We start from the raw sequence: 17,728 nt of genomic DNA, 5'->3' as shown, positions 1-17,728 counted from the left end.
AAAACAACAATTATACTGATTGTTTCATTTATTGTTGCTCAAAGTTAGATAACAGTAGGTTCAAAGAGTCATTGGATTCTTAAAAATCTTAGTAAAACAAAATACATGGGAATAATATTAGTGATTAATCCATACAATAAGCAGATTCATTACATTAGCATTATTTTGCTTTCAAAGAATATTTTTCTTCTTAACAAAATATAAAAATAAAATTTTCCATTGGTTCTTGTCAAAATCCAATTAATAACCAAATAATTATTTCTAAGTGCAACTTATTTCTAAGTGCAATAAGCCCTTAACTTAAGGGCTTATTGAAACAAAGCCACTGTAAAAGAGCTTTTCAAGAAGTTACAATATAATGGGAAAATAAATCGGTCCATATATTTTGTTGCAAAAAGTGAACAAAGCTAATCAAATTCAGGAGAAAAAACTCTGAACAATTATGAACTACTTTTTAAAAATGAAAAGCATGCTTTGTGACTAGGTGTCTTTAATATAAAAGCATTGTTTGTTTTAGAAAATACCATCAAATATTCCCAATAAAGACTTCATTTCATCAGCTTCATCATCAGGATGATACATACTGGGAGAAAGAAGAAAAAGTAAAAATAACACTTTTTAACACAATTTATTTTAAAATACACAATAAATAATACTAAATACAATAAAACTTGAAGATTGCTGTGAAGTTAATGTATCAAATAAACTTCAGTATGCATAACTCTATAGGAAGTCTGTTGGGGAAAATTAGACTTCATAAACTGCAAATGGTAGGAACTGTAAAGGCATTTCTTTAAACATATTGAAAAGTTATGTCATTTAATAAAGGTGTGAACAGCCTGGTCCAAGAGAAGTGGTGTTCACAACTAATTGATCACAATCATTTACAGATTTCTTTGTTTTTTCTGCACTCCCACCGCTTCACTTGACTAGTCTTAAAACAAACAAATAAAAACAAAATACTGTGAACAGGCCTCAAATCTTTTGACTCTTCAAGGAGACAGAAACTGCAACACAGTTTCCTTTTCTAAAATAGCCAGCAGTGGGGCAACGGATGTGATTTAATCTGACATTTTCATTGAACCTATTGATTGTGAAATAACTGGTTAACTAAAACACAACTTCAAGTTTTGAAAAATTAGCTGATCTCATCTGGATTTCTCAAGTGACTTTACACTTTACAAAATTAACATACTGTATTCAAATCAGTAGAAGTAAGTTTATCAACTCAATATAATGTTTGAATAAACAGCATCAAACATATAGGTTTTCAAGAACTGAGGTATATGATGTTTGAAACATCTTAAGGAGCTTAGCTCACTGAGGTTTGAAAATTTAATATCTTTAATAAATAAAATGTTCAGGCTCTGATCTTTAAAATGAACCGAGGAAAAAGGAATGCTGAATTTCTTTGTAAAAAGTTTTTTATTGATATAATCTTAAAGTGTCTTTAAAGAGTTCTTACCTGAAATCAACTTCCTTTTTACATTCACTGTTTCTAATAAAAAAATCCACTTTTTTATAATTTGAAGACTTTGGTTTTTTTTCGGAGCAAGTAAAGCATAGCTTCTCAATCTCTGGTGACAGATTTTGTGGTTTTCTTTCTTGAAAATGGAACTACATTTTAGATTAAAAAATAACAATCATTGAAAGTTTAAGCACTTGGGCAAAATTTAAAAGAAAAACAAAGAAGTGCTTCTTCTTACAAGAACTGCATTTCCGGCTTGTTGAGGTAATTTCGTCATGGAGGATGCACTGAACTTGGGCATAGCAGAATTTGATAAAGAAATATCTGACATCTCATATGATGAAACAAAACTAAAAATTAAAATTAATTATTTGTAAAATATGACAAACAAGAAAAACACATCATTCTAATTTGGATCATAATGATTTTTGGGGAATATGATCAAAGTTTATCACATTTATCACAAAAATGTAATGCATTGTTTCTAATACTCATGGAGAACTTGGTATATTTCCTTTCCTTTAGACCAAACCATAATTTATACATCCCAAATTAGGAAAAAATACTATTTTTAAGGGACTATAGAAATAATTATTCAACAATTTTCTTTAAAATTGAGTCTAATGCTTAATTGTCTATTACATAGAACCCTATAAACATTTTCTAAATTCCACTTGCTTAACTTTTAATCTCCTTTCTCTATTCTGGTCTCACTATAGATAGACATCTCTAGTTATCTTCTTAGATATAACTGTATGCAAGAATTTACTCTTAACCTTCTGTATTAACTCGTTCACTAAAATACATTTATTCTTCATTACCCTATGCCAGATATTGTACTAGAAGCTGAGTATGAAGTAATAAAGAAAACATCAGGGAGTTACCATCAAGCAGACAATGAATAAAAACAAATATATACATTATTATAGATCCTAAAATTATAAAAAGAAAATGAACTGGGTAATAGCATAAGAAATAACGGTATGAAGCCATAAACCCATTTTTTTTTTTTAACCATTTGAGATTAGAGTAGCTATTTATTTGATATTTCACATATGGTGATGTTAAGTCATGAGCTAGATTTCTGTTTTTCTCTCGTTTGGTTTTATCTCATTTTTAATATCTTGGAAATTGCCATAGAAATTGTACTTTTATTTTTTATTTTTTATTTTTTTTTTATACTTTAAGTTCTAGGGTACATGTGCATAACGTGCAGGTTTGTTACATATGTATACTTGTGCCATGTTGGTGTGCTGCACTCATCAACTCGTCAGCACCCATCAATTAATCATTTATATCATGTATAACTCCCCAATGCAATCCTTCCCCCCTCCCCCCATAAACCCATTTTTAAAAGATGATCATCAATGCATCTCTGATGAGGTAACCATTTAAGTTGACACCTGAAGGCTAAAATGTAACAACCATGTAAGGAGCAACGAGAGCAGTGTGGGTGGGGACAGGGAAGAACCACATATACTGATAGGACTGGATCATTTTGTCTCTGACTAATAAATATATATACATGGCAAGGAATTAAAACGGTAAAAAGTGTATAAAAGAAAAAGGAGGCCAGGCACAGTGGCTCACACCTGTAATCCCAGCATTTTGGGAGGTTGAGGTGTGAGGACAGCTTGAGTCCAGAAGTTTGAGACCAGCTTAGTCAACATAGCAAGACCCCCATCTCTAGAAAAAAAATTTTTTTTTTTTTAATTAGCCAGGCATAGTGGTGTGTATGTACCTGTAGTCCCAGCTACTTGGGAGGCTGAGGTGGGAGGATCTTCAGCCCAAGAGGTTGAGGCTGCAGTGAGCCAAATTATGCACTGTACTCTAGCTTAAAAAAATAAAAAAGCAAATCTCCTTTCCATCCCAAATCCTCAGGTCCCACAGGCCTTTCCCCAGCAGCAACTTCTACACCAGATCCTCAGAGGCTTCTTGTTAGAATCCATTTTTAAACCCACACATCTTCTGTTGGTCACTTCTAAACTCTTCCAAAATTATTTGCTGTTTTTTAAAGGTGTGGTGCACAAAACTGTTCATGTGCCTTGTCACCTTCCTCCTTATGATTTATCTACTTTTTGCTTCTCTACACCTACAACTTTGTCTCACTTGGATGCTTACATCTGTTTATTCTATGTGACTCGAGTTATAACCAATGAAACAAAGTGATAAAAAGACATATTTTAAGCAAATGTTTTGAAAAGCTATTCAATGATCTAAGATTCCTAACATGGAACAAGGGTGGATGAGCTCCTGGTCACTGGAACTGTCTTGGTAGAGGTGGCACGACTACTTGCCAGTGATGTTGAATGGTGATTCAAGGATCCAGTGAGAGGGAGACTACACAATACTTAAGACCCCCACTTAGTTCTGGAATTCTATGAAAACTATGAGTCTGTGATGCTGATGCTAATGATCAGTAATGGCTAAGTAACAGCAAAAATTCCAAGGGATACCACAAATTTAGTATTTTTTTTTAAAGCAGAGAAATAAATAATCCTTAAGTAGAAAATCAGACCCTGAATAAAAAGTTGTTGGTATTTCTTCTGTTTTGAAAATTTTGGCTTTGGCCATAATTTCTCTCCCTTGACTTCTAATCAAGTCCAATATTTCCCAATGCATTTTGCACTTTTTGTAAAGATACTTCAAATTGAACATTTATAAAATTATATTTTCTATTCTAAATCTCTTATGTTTCCTATATCCTTAAATAACATCTACCTAGGTGCCATTTATTCTTCCCGCTTCCTCAACTATCATATCCTATCAATTGCCACATTGAATCTGCTCTATTTCTGAAATGTTTTAAAAATCCAACCCTACCTCTCTGTTCCTATCACTTCTGCCCTAGTTTAGGCCTCATTATAGTCTGTCTTTCTCATTGGCCACCATGCCTCTGGCAGACCCACTCCCTATGATTCACTCTGCATACTGCTGCTAGGATGATTTTTTAAATCAAATTGTTTTTCCTGTGCTTAAATATTTTGGATGGTTCCTCACTGCCTACCATACAGGTAAAAACTAGAGGGCCCTAGGACACATCTGGCCTACAGATATTATTATTATTTGGAGGAGGGTGCCGCAGAGTATATCACATTTTTTTTAATTAGCTGTCAAAATTTAAAAATAATAAAATATCACACAAAATTTCAGATTCCTAGCTTTTCTTGAAAAATCAGAATATTTTGTAACACTAGACTCACACTACCTGCATAGTAACAACTGTTTGGAGCTGAGTAGTGGCTGCTTCCTTTAGATGAGACACTCTACAGTTGTCCTTGGCCCACCAAATCTTGAAGGCAGTTGGGTTTGCAACCCCTGACTGTCTGGGTACAGGACAGGTGTCTAAGCGCAGCACTCAAAGCCCTTACAATAAGACCTCAGCAACAGACTTTATGCTGTGACCACACATACTACACTTTACTGATCTCTGAGCACGGGATGCCTTTTCAAGCCTTATCCCTTTACAGATGCTTTCTTATGCCTGGAATGCCTATCTGCCTCTATTCTAGTTGTCAAACTCCTATTCAGTTTTCAAGTCTTGTTAAAAGTGACGGTTCCTGGGCTCTAGTCCCAGAGACAAAAATTTAGTAGGTCTAATGTGGGGCTCAAGAATGTGCATTTTTAGTATGTACCACAAAGTGATTTTGATGCAGGTGGTTTCACAACAGCACTTTGAGAAACACACCTCTAAGATTAAGAGGGTTTAGGTTGGCTAATACCTTTTAGCATCTCTGACATCTAATACCTTGATCCCCATCTCCAACTATGTGTCAAGAGGATATAAAGTTGTATGTATTACAAACCAAAGTTCTAAAACTTGCCTGTTTGACATTTCTCGTTGGAATTTGCTCTTTGACTCTTGAAGGGGTAGCTTACTTCCCCTGGTACTTGAACTCAAAGTGTTTCCAAATCCTATGTGAAGAGATAACATTTTGAAACAAAATGCCAAGAAACAGCTGAATGAAGCTTTTCACAAGTTCTACAATGCTCTCTCCAACAGATATGATCTGGTTAAGGAAGGAATGAATAATTCTCAATCACCTAATTCAATTTGCATAGAAAAATTAGGGGCACAAAGCTAAGGGAGTAAAACTATAAAACATATAGGTTAGCTTATTAGTAACTATATTATAAGGTCCTCAAGCCACCTATGTTGTTGTAAAATACATATTTGGTCTTTGATCCCTGTTTCTAACTCTACTGGGTTGGAAGACACCCAGTTGGTATTCACTGCGGAACTGATTGCTTGCTTGGTGTGTGGGGAAAAAACCCACAGACATTTGGTCACAGATGTCTTCTGAGCTGATCATGGTGTGAGAGTGAGGAAGAACAGTTTGTGATTTTCCACTCACTCTCATTATTTATATACTTACATTTTCATTCACATAAATGATCAAGTTGAAGTTCACTCAGTATTTTCAATGGTCTGCTCATAATCATTTAAAATGCTCTATACATGGGGGGAAATGTATTGAGACTGATTTTCCCAGTGACAAAGCTATGCCCTCTTAGGACTAGGCTACCTCGAAGGATCAGTACACATTGCCTATTAACTTACAGTACCCAATGACATTTAAACTTGAGGTAGGGAACAGTAGTTGTCCAGTGATATACAAAATTGTGCCTAATGACCCCACACCATGGAGATTGTCCTGGCCCATTCTGTGAAGGTGGTCAAATCCTGTTCTTTTCAGAAGCAGTATTAGTTCTCTAGGTAATTCTAAGGGCCCCAAAACAAAAACATTTCAACTTCTAACTGCCTCCCTTTGAAATATTCTTTTAAAAACATGAGGTGGGTTATAGTAAGAAGCATCTATAATTGTGGGAATACCAGTCTGCACTGAGAAGGCTGAGGGACTGATTTCTTTCTGTCAGCCCTAATGGGAGACAGTATCTCCATTGCTATCTTGTCATATGCTTGCCAAGATTTTCAATTCTCTGTTTTAGTGAAATACAGTAAATTTGCCTTTCACTTAAAGAGCTAATAAGCCTCATTATTTTGGGGTTGTATATGACTTAAATAGAATTTCTAGTATAGGACAAACTAATCCTTTCTTTCCTATTTACTTATTTATTTACTTCAAGCTGAAAAGTCCATATTTCAACTAGAAATAAAAGTTATTTTCTTTGCAAACAGATGAATAGTTTTAAAAATGGATTTTTTTGTCCTTCACAAATATTAGCAGACCATTTGCAATCTTACAATGGAGAGCAAAATAGTCTGTTCCATGAGAGAAAATTGAATAAACAATTTGAATTGACTTTTACAAGAGATAGGAGCAGCAATAGAATAGAAAGTGCTCATTTGCTACATTATCATCATGGAATAACCTTGATCTCTGTCCTTAGGGGGGAAATGTTCTGTGTAGAAGGGTCACATTTTCAGTTTTGCTAAAAATTACAATCTTAACAAACCAAAATCTAACTAAACAAGCACACACAACAAAGGCAAAGAAATTTAGTTCCAAGAGCTGAAATGAAAAATATTCAAAGAATTTCTAATGAAATGATTCCATGCTAAGTATGATTTTACCTGATATTTTTGTCTTCTCAGTATCAGTTGAAAAGCTAGTAACTTGTAAGTTTTCCTCATCAAAATCATCCTGAACTTCATTTCCCAATTCAAAGTTCACATTCAAAACTTCTGAAAATAGAGAATTGCTTTTATGTGCATCTGTCAAATTTTGGTTTCCAGATATATTAAGACTTCTGTTGAAGAACACTGTTTGAGAGACTTTCTCATTTGAAGTTGCAGAATAGTTATAACTAGAAAAATCTGTTATGTGTATGTATAAAAGATTATAGGTACTTTTTAAACCACAAGCATCGTAGTCTATTGATATATCAAACACATCTTTCAACTACTAAACAGAGTTCTTGAGTAATAGTTTTCAAAAGCATTGTGTCAAGCATTGTTGAATACTGCATTCAGCCAATTCTATTAACTGTATTAAGTTGCACTAAATTTAAGTTTCAATAAATTTTTTAGGCAGTTAATTTTTCCTCTTAATTCCCATATTAGAATAACTGTACTCCAAGATTGGATTATAATAGTTTCTAAAATGGTCTTTCTCCTCCATATCTTCTCCCTAAAGTTAATTTTCAGTATTCTTATAAAAGATATTTGTCCAAAATAAATAATATTTATTTTTCTCCTGCTAAAAAATCCTCTGTTATTCATTGTTTACAGCCTGGATTTAGAGCCAAACTACCTAAGTGAAAATTCCACCTCTCTATTAGTTGTGTGGTCTTAGACAGTAATTCAAACTTCATGATTCTGCAAAATAAGGCAACAACAGTATCTACCTCAAAACTTGTAATGGGGGGCTAAATGCCTTTAGTTGCATGGTTTTACACAGTATTGTGCTAATAAATGTTTAACAGCTACCTCTACAAAAAGCATATGCATATGAATACATATATGTTTATTATAAACTTTATTGATGGAAAAGCTATATAGCACACACTTTACAAATAACAACATATATGATATGCTTAAATGCAAATTCCATATATCTAATTGATTCTCATTGAATATTTTCATTAAGTTTTGCCACTCTTTTATCTGAGGTCAACCTATGGTTGCAAGTGACGAATGAATGTAGCTCTCATGTGAATGTTGTTTGATATTTTTGTTGACTCTAACAAGTAAGATGAAAGTATTAATAAAACAACAAAGACATCTGTTGGGATTTAACTCATTCACCATTGACTTAAGTAACTTCTTTCCTGAATTAGATAGTAATTTTCAAATACTAGAAGAATATTCTCTCAATTTTTTGTGTTATTCACAATGTAATGGCTACAATAACAACACGTTTGTTTAATCTTCACTATTAAAATTGTATCCCTCACTTTCTGAAGTCTAAAAAATAAGCAAAACAATAAATCAAACCCAGATTGGTAGTGTTTGCTGATTCCTATGGTATAAATGTTCCCACCATAACTGATTTCAAGCTATTAATGTGACATAATTGAATAAGAAGTTGGGAAAAAATGCACGACAGCACCCTATTATATAGTATTTCTACCATATAGATAAATAACTTCAAGAACACAGATAACAGGAAAATACAGTAGAACAATTAGAAAGTGATGAGTTTTGAGTATTTTTGCCTTTGTTTTTAACATAATTTAATTGAAAGTTTATGTAATTAAATTTTTAATAATGGCTGATTCTTGAAAATTTAATAATCATCTCTCATAAGTCAGTATAAACTTGCTCCAGCATATCACTGAGTTTCCTCCACTTTAAATATCCTCCATCAATTTCTTCACCTGTCCAAACCCTTCCTTATTCTTCAACTGTACCTATAACTACAGTTCACATTATTCTACTTTTGTATGTTGATTTGCACACACTGAGACACACAATGTATATATGTACTAAAAATGGAAGTTTGTACATAGTGCAATGGGAATGCAGAGGAAGGAGGATCTAAACCTGCCATGGAAGTGAGACATACTCTTCTAAGGTGATACCACATGACACACAGACTCCTGAGGTGATAGCATATGAAGGAAGAGTAGTTGAAATTTCAGCTTGATAGAGCTGTGGTTGTGAGGCAGGGCAAGAGGAAAGGGAACCTATGCCATGAAGGGAAAACACCAGGTAAAAGACACAGCAATATGAGAGAACTGAGAATTTTGGGAGAACTGTAAGTTCTCAGGATTTCTGGAGTACAAAGTAGGAGAAGGCAGGGTCCAATGTGTCTGCACAGGTAGTTAAATGCTAGATGATTTTGAAGTTTATTTGCCATATTGAGGAGATTTTTGTTTTGTTTTTCTTTCTTACTGGCAAAGGATAACTATTGAAGATGTTTCAGCAAAAGGTTTACACAACCAGATATGTCTGTTAGATCACTTGGAATATTATGGATTGAAGGATAATGAGACTGAAAGCAGAGAGAAAAGTAACTTATTGTATTAAATAAGAGACAATGAATGCTTAAGCTAGAGTATCAGCAGAAAGGATAGAGAGGAAATAACAAATATGAGAGATGTGCAGGAGGCAAAATAATTAAGATTTGGTGGTTATTTACATGTGGGGTGAGCTATTTAGAAGGACATTCTGCCTTTAGCAGCTTAACAAAGAAAAGAGTTCATTCACTGAGCTAAGGAAAAAAGAGAAGGTGCAGAGTGAGGTACAAAGAAGACAGAGTTCAGATGTTGACATGTCTGATATGTTAACTGTTAGGTGGATATGTCCAGGAAAGTGATTATACAGATGGATTTGGAGTTAGAAAAAAAGATCTAGATGGGAGATACAGGCTTAGAAATTATCAAAATATAGTCAGTGATTAAAGACACAGGCTTGGGTGATATTGTATAGGAAAAGTTTTTGACGTGAGAAGAATAAAAAGATAAAAGAAAGAAAAAAGAATCCTTTTGCAACATCAACAGGAAGAAAAGCCCATGCAGTCTAAGAAGTAACAGGAGACCAATATAATGGTTTAATTGAAATCAAAGGAGAGATTTCCAAAAGAAAGGAAGACCAGAAGTATCAAATACTACAGAGGTCAAAAAGAGTTAACAGTTGAAAACAGTTCACTGAATTCAGAACTCAGAAAGTCACTAAATGGCCTGAACAAAAACAGTTTCAAAGGAGTGATACAGAGAAAACCCAAATTTTAATGAATAAAGAGGAACTAGGGTGTAAGGAAGTGATGAGCATACTGAGTGTCAATTGCTCTTTCAATTAATTTTTGTTGTGATGAGAAAGCAAGAGATAGAGGGTATGGGGACTCTAGAATTCTGGTTTTTGTCTGCCTGGTATGCTTTCCCTTCTTTTAGTGGGAGTACCCTCCCTTTCCTTTGAAGAAACTACTTCTACAATTCTACTGGATCCTAGTAAGGCCATTTTTCATGGTGCCCTGCCTTCTCTGGGGCCACAGGTATACAATGACCCAATCCTCAGGTTACTGGGATTGAGCAAGTGATAAACACATGACTCAAATGAGGCCAGTTAGAATGAGTTCTGGTCTGCCAAACCTAACAGGGAAGTCTACCTTTTTCCACTGAGGCTGCTAAATTGGTAAGATGAAAGTTAGGGGCTACCTGCCATGTGAGAAACCCTATTTAAAAAGTAAAGCCAAGCAGCAACAGGCATAGCTAAAAGATTGAGAGAAAGCCAGAGACATGAGTGCCTTGATTTAGCCAGAATTAGGCCAGATACTTTTCAGTTTACTTGAGATAATTGGTTCCTTTTCTTGTGCTTAAGTCATTTTGAGTAGAATTGTTATCATTTATAATAAAAAAAAGTCATGACCAGCTAGATGAGGACATGAAGCTGAAGAAGGAAGAGACTTCAGCATATTTATATGCTAAAGGGAAAGACACAGTGGAGAGGAAACAATGAAAATATGGGAAAGAGGAGATGGATAATGATCTTCTAAAGTCCCAGGGAAAGCAGGATTGGACAGAATTAAGATTACAGGAGGAGAGATATGCCTCGAGTGGAAGAAAAGATAATTTTTCTTTTAAGACAAATAGATGGTTACAGATGGATGCAGAGACAGGGAAATATATAGTTGAGGGGTGGGGCGAAAAGCTGGAAGAGTTCATATACTACTGGTTCAATTTTCAATTCACCACTGATAACTAAAAGTCAATTTCATTTTATAGAAATGGCATTGGGCTGGGATTCAAAAGACATGGAATCTATTTCTGGTCTTTCCATTAATTAGATATGACATTTTTGGACCAGTCATCTAATCTCTTGGAGTCTTGGCTTCTTTCACTATAAAATGACAAACTGCACAAAGGTCCCTTCCAATTTAAGTCTTATGATTCAACATGCTTTCTCATATAATTTTTGACATTTTTTCTTCTTCCCTTTTTGAAATTGGAATACAGAAGATAAAAACTGCTATGCTTTTTAAAAAACATTCTCAAAAGCAGTATTTGAATATATTTAAAGTATGTTTTGCTACCAAAGACTAATATGTGAAAAATATAATAAACATACTCAATTAATTATTACTAACAGTACCAGAAACTGTAACAGCTTTTCATGCATTATCTCATTTAATCCCGAAAGCCCTAAAATATAACCAGATAAGGAATTTAGACAAAGTGGTTAAGCAGATTATGAAAGGTTACACTAAATGTCAGAGCTAGGACTTGGACATATTGTTTTCAGATCCTGTGAACTTAACTACTACACCATATAGCTCCTCCTTAAAAAAAAAAGTAGCCCACTCAATAAAACAGGGATACAATTATTATTGGGTGTTAAGGTATCTAGATGAGATACTAGATATCATAATATAAATTGCATTTGGAATAGTGAGTGGAAATAAAAGGAGGAAAACCATGTAAATAGAACACAAAAGTAAGCAGAGGGAAGGATAGATAAGCTCTTGTGTGCAGAAGGACAAGTAATAGAGTAGTAGAATAAGGAAGCAGTAAGTTAGAGGGCTACGTGTTGAACGAAGATAAATATAAGAAAGTTGACAATTTTATACTTCCTATCCACTTTGTAATGATATCCAGGCTTTGAGTAAGTCGGATAAATGTTCTGATTGGGCTGGGATTCAAAAGACATGGAATCTGTTTCTGGTCTTTCCATTAATTAGATATGATCTCCAGGTGAGATTAGAGAATTTTTCTTGATATCATTATTGGGCCTAATAGCTGCCATGGTATCATAAGAGGTAGTGAATACTCCAGCCCCTGCCTCTATAAAATCTTAAATTATGACTAGACGAAAAAAAAGTTACAACATGAAAAAAAAAAAATGGCAGCATGAAGAAAAGAATGTTAACAGAAACCAATGCCAAACACATGAAATGATTTTCAGAAAACCCCAAGCTTACCATTTCTACATACAGACACTTGAAGAAATAACTCAATGGATAGGACTGTCTCATGTTTTAACAGACTGGCTATTAATAGCATTATTCAGGGAAATTATGCTCTATTAATTGCAGGAACCAGAGTAATGATGAACCAGGCAGTGTCAAATTTATATGCATTATCTCATTAATTTAATGACAGACACAAATAAAAAAGCAAATCTAGATTACAAACTAGCTATATTCCACAACCTAAGTTATATTCTCATACTAACATAGAATTGTAAGAATCATAGGTTTAAGAATTGGAGAGATATTAAAGGTCACCCAGTTCAATACCTTCATCTTAAAGATAAGACTAAAGCCCAAAGAGATTAAATAACTTACCCAAAGTCACATTGATATTTTGCAAAACTGGACTAGTTTTATAAACATAAAATTTTATAGTTCCTATCCACTTTGTAATGATATCCAGGCTTTGAATAAGTTGGATAAATACTCTAATTCTCCTAGTTTTATAAACATACAATTATTTTAAATAATTCTAATGATATGAACATAATCATTCAGTATGTTAATACTTTATATACCCAAGGATACCTTATTTGCTCAGATTTTCCTCATAGTATCTTTAAATTAAAATAGCATTATGTAGGAAAGAGATTTTTTAAAAATGTATGACAAACAGAGTAAGACCATTTGAAAAACAGACCCAAGAATTTGAAAATGATTCAGTAATCTAAGAGAAAACTGTTGCCAAGTTAATAATTATAATAATTTCAGATACTGGTGTTTCAATAACACTACTTCTCAATTCAAAGTAATAATAAACCATTTACTCTCTCAAGTAAGTATCGAGGGTAATCTACCTTTGTCTTGATATTCAGATGGTTCTTGTCTAACTTTTCCATAGATTTCAGGCTGATCCCACTGCTCCATTATAGGTAATTCAGATATGTTTAAATATTCTGATCTTTATAAAGATAAAACAAAATGTTAAAAAATGAAAATTAATCTAAGCCTGAAAACTATTTATTCATATAAATAAAAATAATGATTTATATATTTAATACTTCTGTGATAAACTGGACCCTGCCTGGGTAGCAAATAAATAGGTGCTTAATGGAAGTGACCAATACTTGGTCATCTTTACGTGCCCTTAGTTAGATAACAAAAGCCACGATCTCTAGAAGTACTGCTGGCATCTGTTCTGATGAGTCAGTTCCTGTTCTGTACTAGTTGTTAAATATATTGAATGTCATTTCTGCATATAGAATGCCCTTATCTGGAAGGGAAATTACATATATGATTGTCCTGTAGGCATCAGGATACAGGAAAAGAACACTGAGTTACCACCCAAGGCCTTCTGCTTGCTAACTAGGAATATGAACTTCAGTTTTTCCATCTAAACAATGGGGAAAAAAATACCTCATTTTATGGGCCATGTTGTTATTTAAGTCAGAAAATATAATGCACAAATGTGCAATTTTCATATTATAAATCTGAGATATTATTAGCATGGACTGAGCTTCTAAATGGAAAGGTTAGACTTTATATGCCAACATGATTTCCATTTTTAAAGTATACTCTTGTCACTTAGTTTATATTCCCTATAAAGAGAGAACCTACGGGAATGTCATAGGAGAGGTAGTTTCCTAGGGAAGAGATGATTTCATGAGTGTTATTTCATAACTGTAGAGTTCTAAACAAATTTAGGGTATTAAAGATAATGACACCATTATGATGTTATTGCTTCATTATGGAACTAAACGGTAACTGTGACTTGATGGTAGCCAGTGATTATCTTTCCCTGAATAAGTGGTTACCTGCAGGAACAGAGTTTATGATAAATATTTTACCTTAGATATTAACATTATATTTATACCTCGATATACTAGGAAGGGAAGGTTTTGGAGTAAAACCAAACTCTTTAAGGTCCACACTTTGAGATTTATTCATCTGTATCTATAAAGAAACAAAAATAAGTTCAACTAGCAGTTTCACATCAATAACTTTAACAAATGAGCCAAACAACAAAACTCCTGCTGGTACATAAAGTCCCCAAATCAATGAATTAGGAGAAACTCAGGTTAGTTCTTGACTTGAATATTTCACTCAGGTCCTTCTTAAATGTTGGCATTTTTTTTTTTTTTTTTTTTTTGAGATGGAGTTTTATTCTTTCACCTAGGCTGGAGTGCAGTGGTATAATCTCAGCTCACTGCAACCTCTGCCTCCCGGGTTAACCAATTCTCTGCCTCAGCCTCCTGAGTAGCTTGGGATTATAGGCGCCTGCCACCACGCCTGGCTAATGTTTGTATTTTTAGTAGAGACAGGGTTTCACTATGTTGGCCAGGCTGGTCTTGAACTTCTGACCTTGTGATCCACCTGCCTCGGCCTCCCAAAGTGCTGGGATTACAGGCGTGAGCCACCACGTCCAGCCTAAATATTGGCATTCTTCATGGTTCTTCACTAGGTCTCTTCTTACATTACACTTTCTCAAAGATCTCATTCCTGTGGCTTCAGTTGTCATCTACATGTGAATGACTCTCAAATTTCTACTTCTAGCTCAGCTCTCTCTCCTGATTTTCAAACAGTTTTATCCAACTGTCTGTAGGACACCTTTATCTAGATATCTTGCAGGCCCTCTAAATTCAGTATTTCCCAAGTTGAACTTACCCTGTTCTCTATTCCGGCAAACTTGCTTTTCCTTCAGAATATCTACCCAAACGAGGCCCTACTTTTCTCCCAGTGGCTAATGCCAGAAAGCTGGGCATCATTTTTGACTGCTCCTTCTACTTTGTCTCTTATAACCAATGAAGTGGCAAGGTAGCGATTCTACCTCTGAAAAATATTTTAACCCACTCACTTGCTATGGCCACTACCCTAAACTAGGCCATTATTTTGCTTAGATTATTGTAAAAACCACCTAATGAGTCCCTTTGTTCCTATTCTATCATCCTCTAATCCCTTTTCTACATTGCAGTCAGAGTGACCTTTATAAAATACAATTTTGATCATGTCACTGTTAAAACTTTTCATTGGCTTCTCAGTACTTTCATGATAAAGTCTAATTCCTTAAAATAGCAAATAGGTCTGCATGACCTAGCTCCTACTTGCCTCTTCAGCCTCATCTCTCTCTATTCCTTTACTTGTAATTGAACTCTAGACATACTGTGTTACTGAGAAAGAGTTTCTTTAAAGATCTCTCTCTCTCTCTTTACTACCTCTGGACCTTTGTATAATCTCTATGCCTGGAATATTTAGCTATCCCTTTCTACTATAATTCTGGTGCCTGCCCCTCCATCCTTGGCTTATCCTTCAGGTCTCAATCACATCTATTAGGAATCCGTTCTGGGTCCATCAAATGTTGATTGAGTACATTTTCTATCTAAACTTAAGTGTGTTGTACTTCTGTCACAGAATCACTCATCACACTACACTAAAAAAGCATATTGACTTATTTGTATTTCTCACTCAACTACAAATTCTATGATTGGGAATAATACTGTCTTATTCATCACTATATTCATCACTATATCTTAGCACTTCAGCATATTCTTGGTGCTCAATGAAGATGAAAGGAAAGAAGAAAGATTTAGAAAAAAAGGAAGGAAGAAAGAAGGGAAGAAGGACTATGAATAATGGTAATATTCTTAGTCAAGCCCACAAGTAATTCTAAAGTACACTGTGGATACCTACCTAACTGATAGACAGAATAAAGAATATTTATACACATTTAATTATAGAACAAAGGGAAAATATTATTAAAATTAACCTTCAGACGTTTAACTGGAGGAACAGATGAAACAGCATTCCTGTTTCTTAAATCAGATAAATATGAAGAAATTGTTGACTCTTTAATTTCTGACTTCTGTGCAACTCCAATTTTACCTATGAAAAGAAACTTCAGATTCTTTAGGTTAAACTTCAGATCTTATTCTTAAAAAGTCAAATTTCTTTAAAATTTCAAATCCAGTATTTACTTTTTTCATGTTGCCCACAAAAGAGAGAAAATCGAGTTATTACATTGCATACTATAAATATCATACATAGATAATTAGGATGTCATTACTATCCACCAAAAACCTTTCAATTCTGAACACTTGAAATAAACTTGTTTTAAGGAACTCACAGCAGTCATGTCCACATGTATGTTTATTTTTACAAGGATGATTGCATTCTCGGTTCCCAGGTTTTTTGCTGGCAGTCATTCCTAAATTAATATAGGAAAAACAAACCTATTTGTCACTGCATTTATTATTGTTAATTTAATATAATTAATTTTTATCCAGTTTCCTTCCTTTCAGACAATACAAAAATATTGATTTGTATATTTCCTTAAGTGTTTTATAATCCATGTAATTTCTTTTTTAATAAAGAGATGGGGTCTTGCTATATTGCCTAGGCTGGAGTGCCGTGGCTATTCACAGGCACGATAATTAGTACTACAGCCTCAATCTTCTGGGCTCAAGAGATCCTCCTGTTTCAGCCTTCCAAGTAACTGGGACTACAGGCACTTACCACCATGCCTGGTAATTTTTAAAACATATTTTCGATAAGTTAGTCCCTGCCCCACTATTAGTCCCAACAAGAAACATCGAGCCACCTACAAGCTTCTCTCGACCTCCCTGGTGTGTGTGTATAACCTCCCTGGTGTGTGTGTGTCTATATATATATGTGTCTACATATATAGATGTGTGTGTCTATATATATATGTCCATATAGTCTATATATATGTCTATGTAATCTAATACTATATATATAATTTAATACTCTCAACCTCTATGGTATATATTTTATATGTGTGTGTATATATAACATATATATTATATATATATAAAATAGGGCCAAATATGGCCACATATCAGTAACTTATATACTAAATGAGGTAAGAATGAGGGTGGAGTTTAAAAACACTTCTGCTACTTTGTACTTAAGCCTGAATAACCTGGAAAGAAGAAAACGTCATGGCATTTTGCTGGTACTGCTGATAGAAGTTAGTAAACAGGATATAATACATATTTAATAAATACTAGAAATAAATACTTTAGGGATCTCAAAAATTTGCTATATGAATTCACAGAAAAGAGAGATTGTTTCCATCTTGACTCTTCTAAGTTAGAATTAATATATCCAAATATATAATTTATTCTTCATTTATTATATTTTAAACCAGCTTTTTCTTGATCTTAGCTCTCACTAGTAGCACAGGGAAGGAGAGAGATGTTTGAACTGGTCCTTGAAGGACAGACAGAAATATGAACATGAGAATGAGTCCAAGGGAAGATATTCCAGATGGAGGGCATAATACCCAAAGGCAGCAAATCACAGATTGTAAGAGCTGAAATCAGCTTATTTTTGCTGGAGCATAGATTTTAAATGAACCAGAAATGTTGGAGATAGTGGAGAGCTTGAAAATCTTTTTTTTTTTTTTTTTTTGAGACGGAGTCTTGCTGTGTCT

The 17,728-nt window shown here is 34.1% G+C and overlaps 1 protein-coding gene across 1 annotated transcript in view; it reads right to left on the bottom strand.

Annotated features, from left to right (window-relative positions):
- Positions 1-436: 436 nt before the first annotated feature.
- Positions 437-17,728, bottom strand: part of HFM1 (helicase for meiosis 1) — a 124,397-nt gene continuing 107,105 nt past the window's right edge. Inside the window, exons 30-38 of the mRNA XM_031935741.1 lie at positions 16,400-16,480; positions 16,043-16,158; positions 14,153-14,232; positions 13,137-13,240; positions 7,005-7,115; positions 5,293-5,383; positions 1,707-1,818; positions 1,466-1,617; positions 437-583 (exon numbers count right to left, since the gene is read on the bottom strand). Coding sequence (XP_031791601.1) covers positions 514-583; positions 1,466-1,617; positions 1,707-1,818; positions 5,293-5,383; positions 7,005-7,115; positions 13,137-13,240; positions 14,153-14,232; positions 16,043-16,158; positions 16,400-16,480 — 917 coding nt within the window. The 3' untranslated portion in view covers positions 437-513. The remainder of the gene's footprint in view (positions 584-1,465; positions 1,618-1,706; positions 1,819-5,292; positions 5,384-7,004; positions 7,116-13,136; positions 13,241-14,152; positions 14,233-16,042; positions 16,159-16,399; positions 16,481-17,728) is intronic.

Source organism: Piliocolobus tephrosceles, chromosome 1 (assembly GCF_002776525.5).
Source record: "Piliocolobus tephrosceles isolate RC106 chromosome 1, ASM277652v3, whole genome shotgun sequence".
Classification (NCBI taxonomy): domain Eukaryota; kingdom Metazoa; phylum Chordata; class Mammalia; order Primates; family Cercopithecidae; genus Piliocolobus; species Piliocolobus tephrosceles.
Note: the sequence above shows the minus strand (reverse complement) of the source record. Positions and strands in the feature narration are given on the sequence as shown.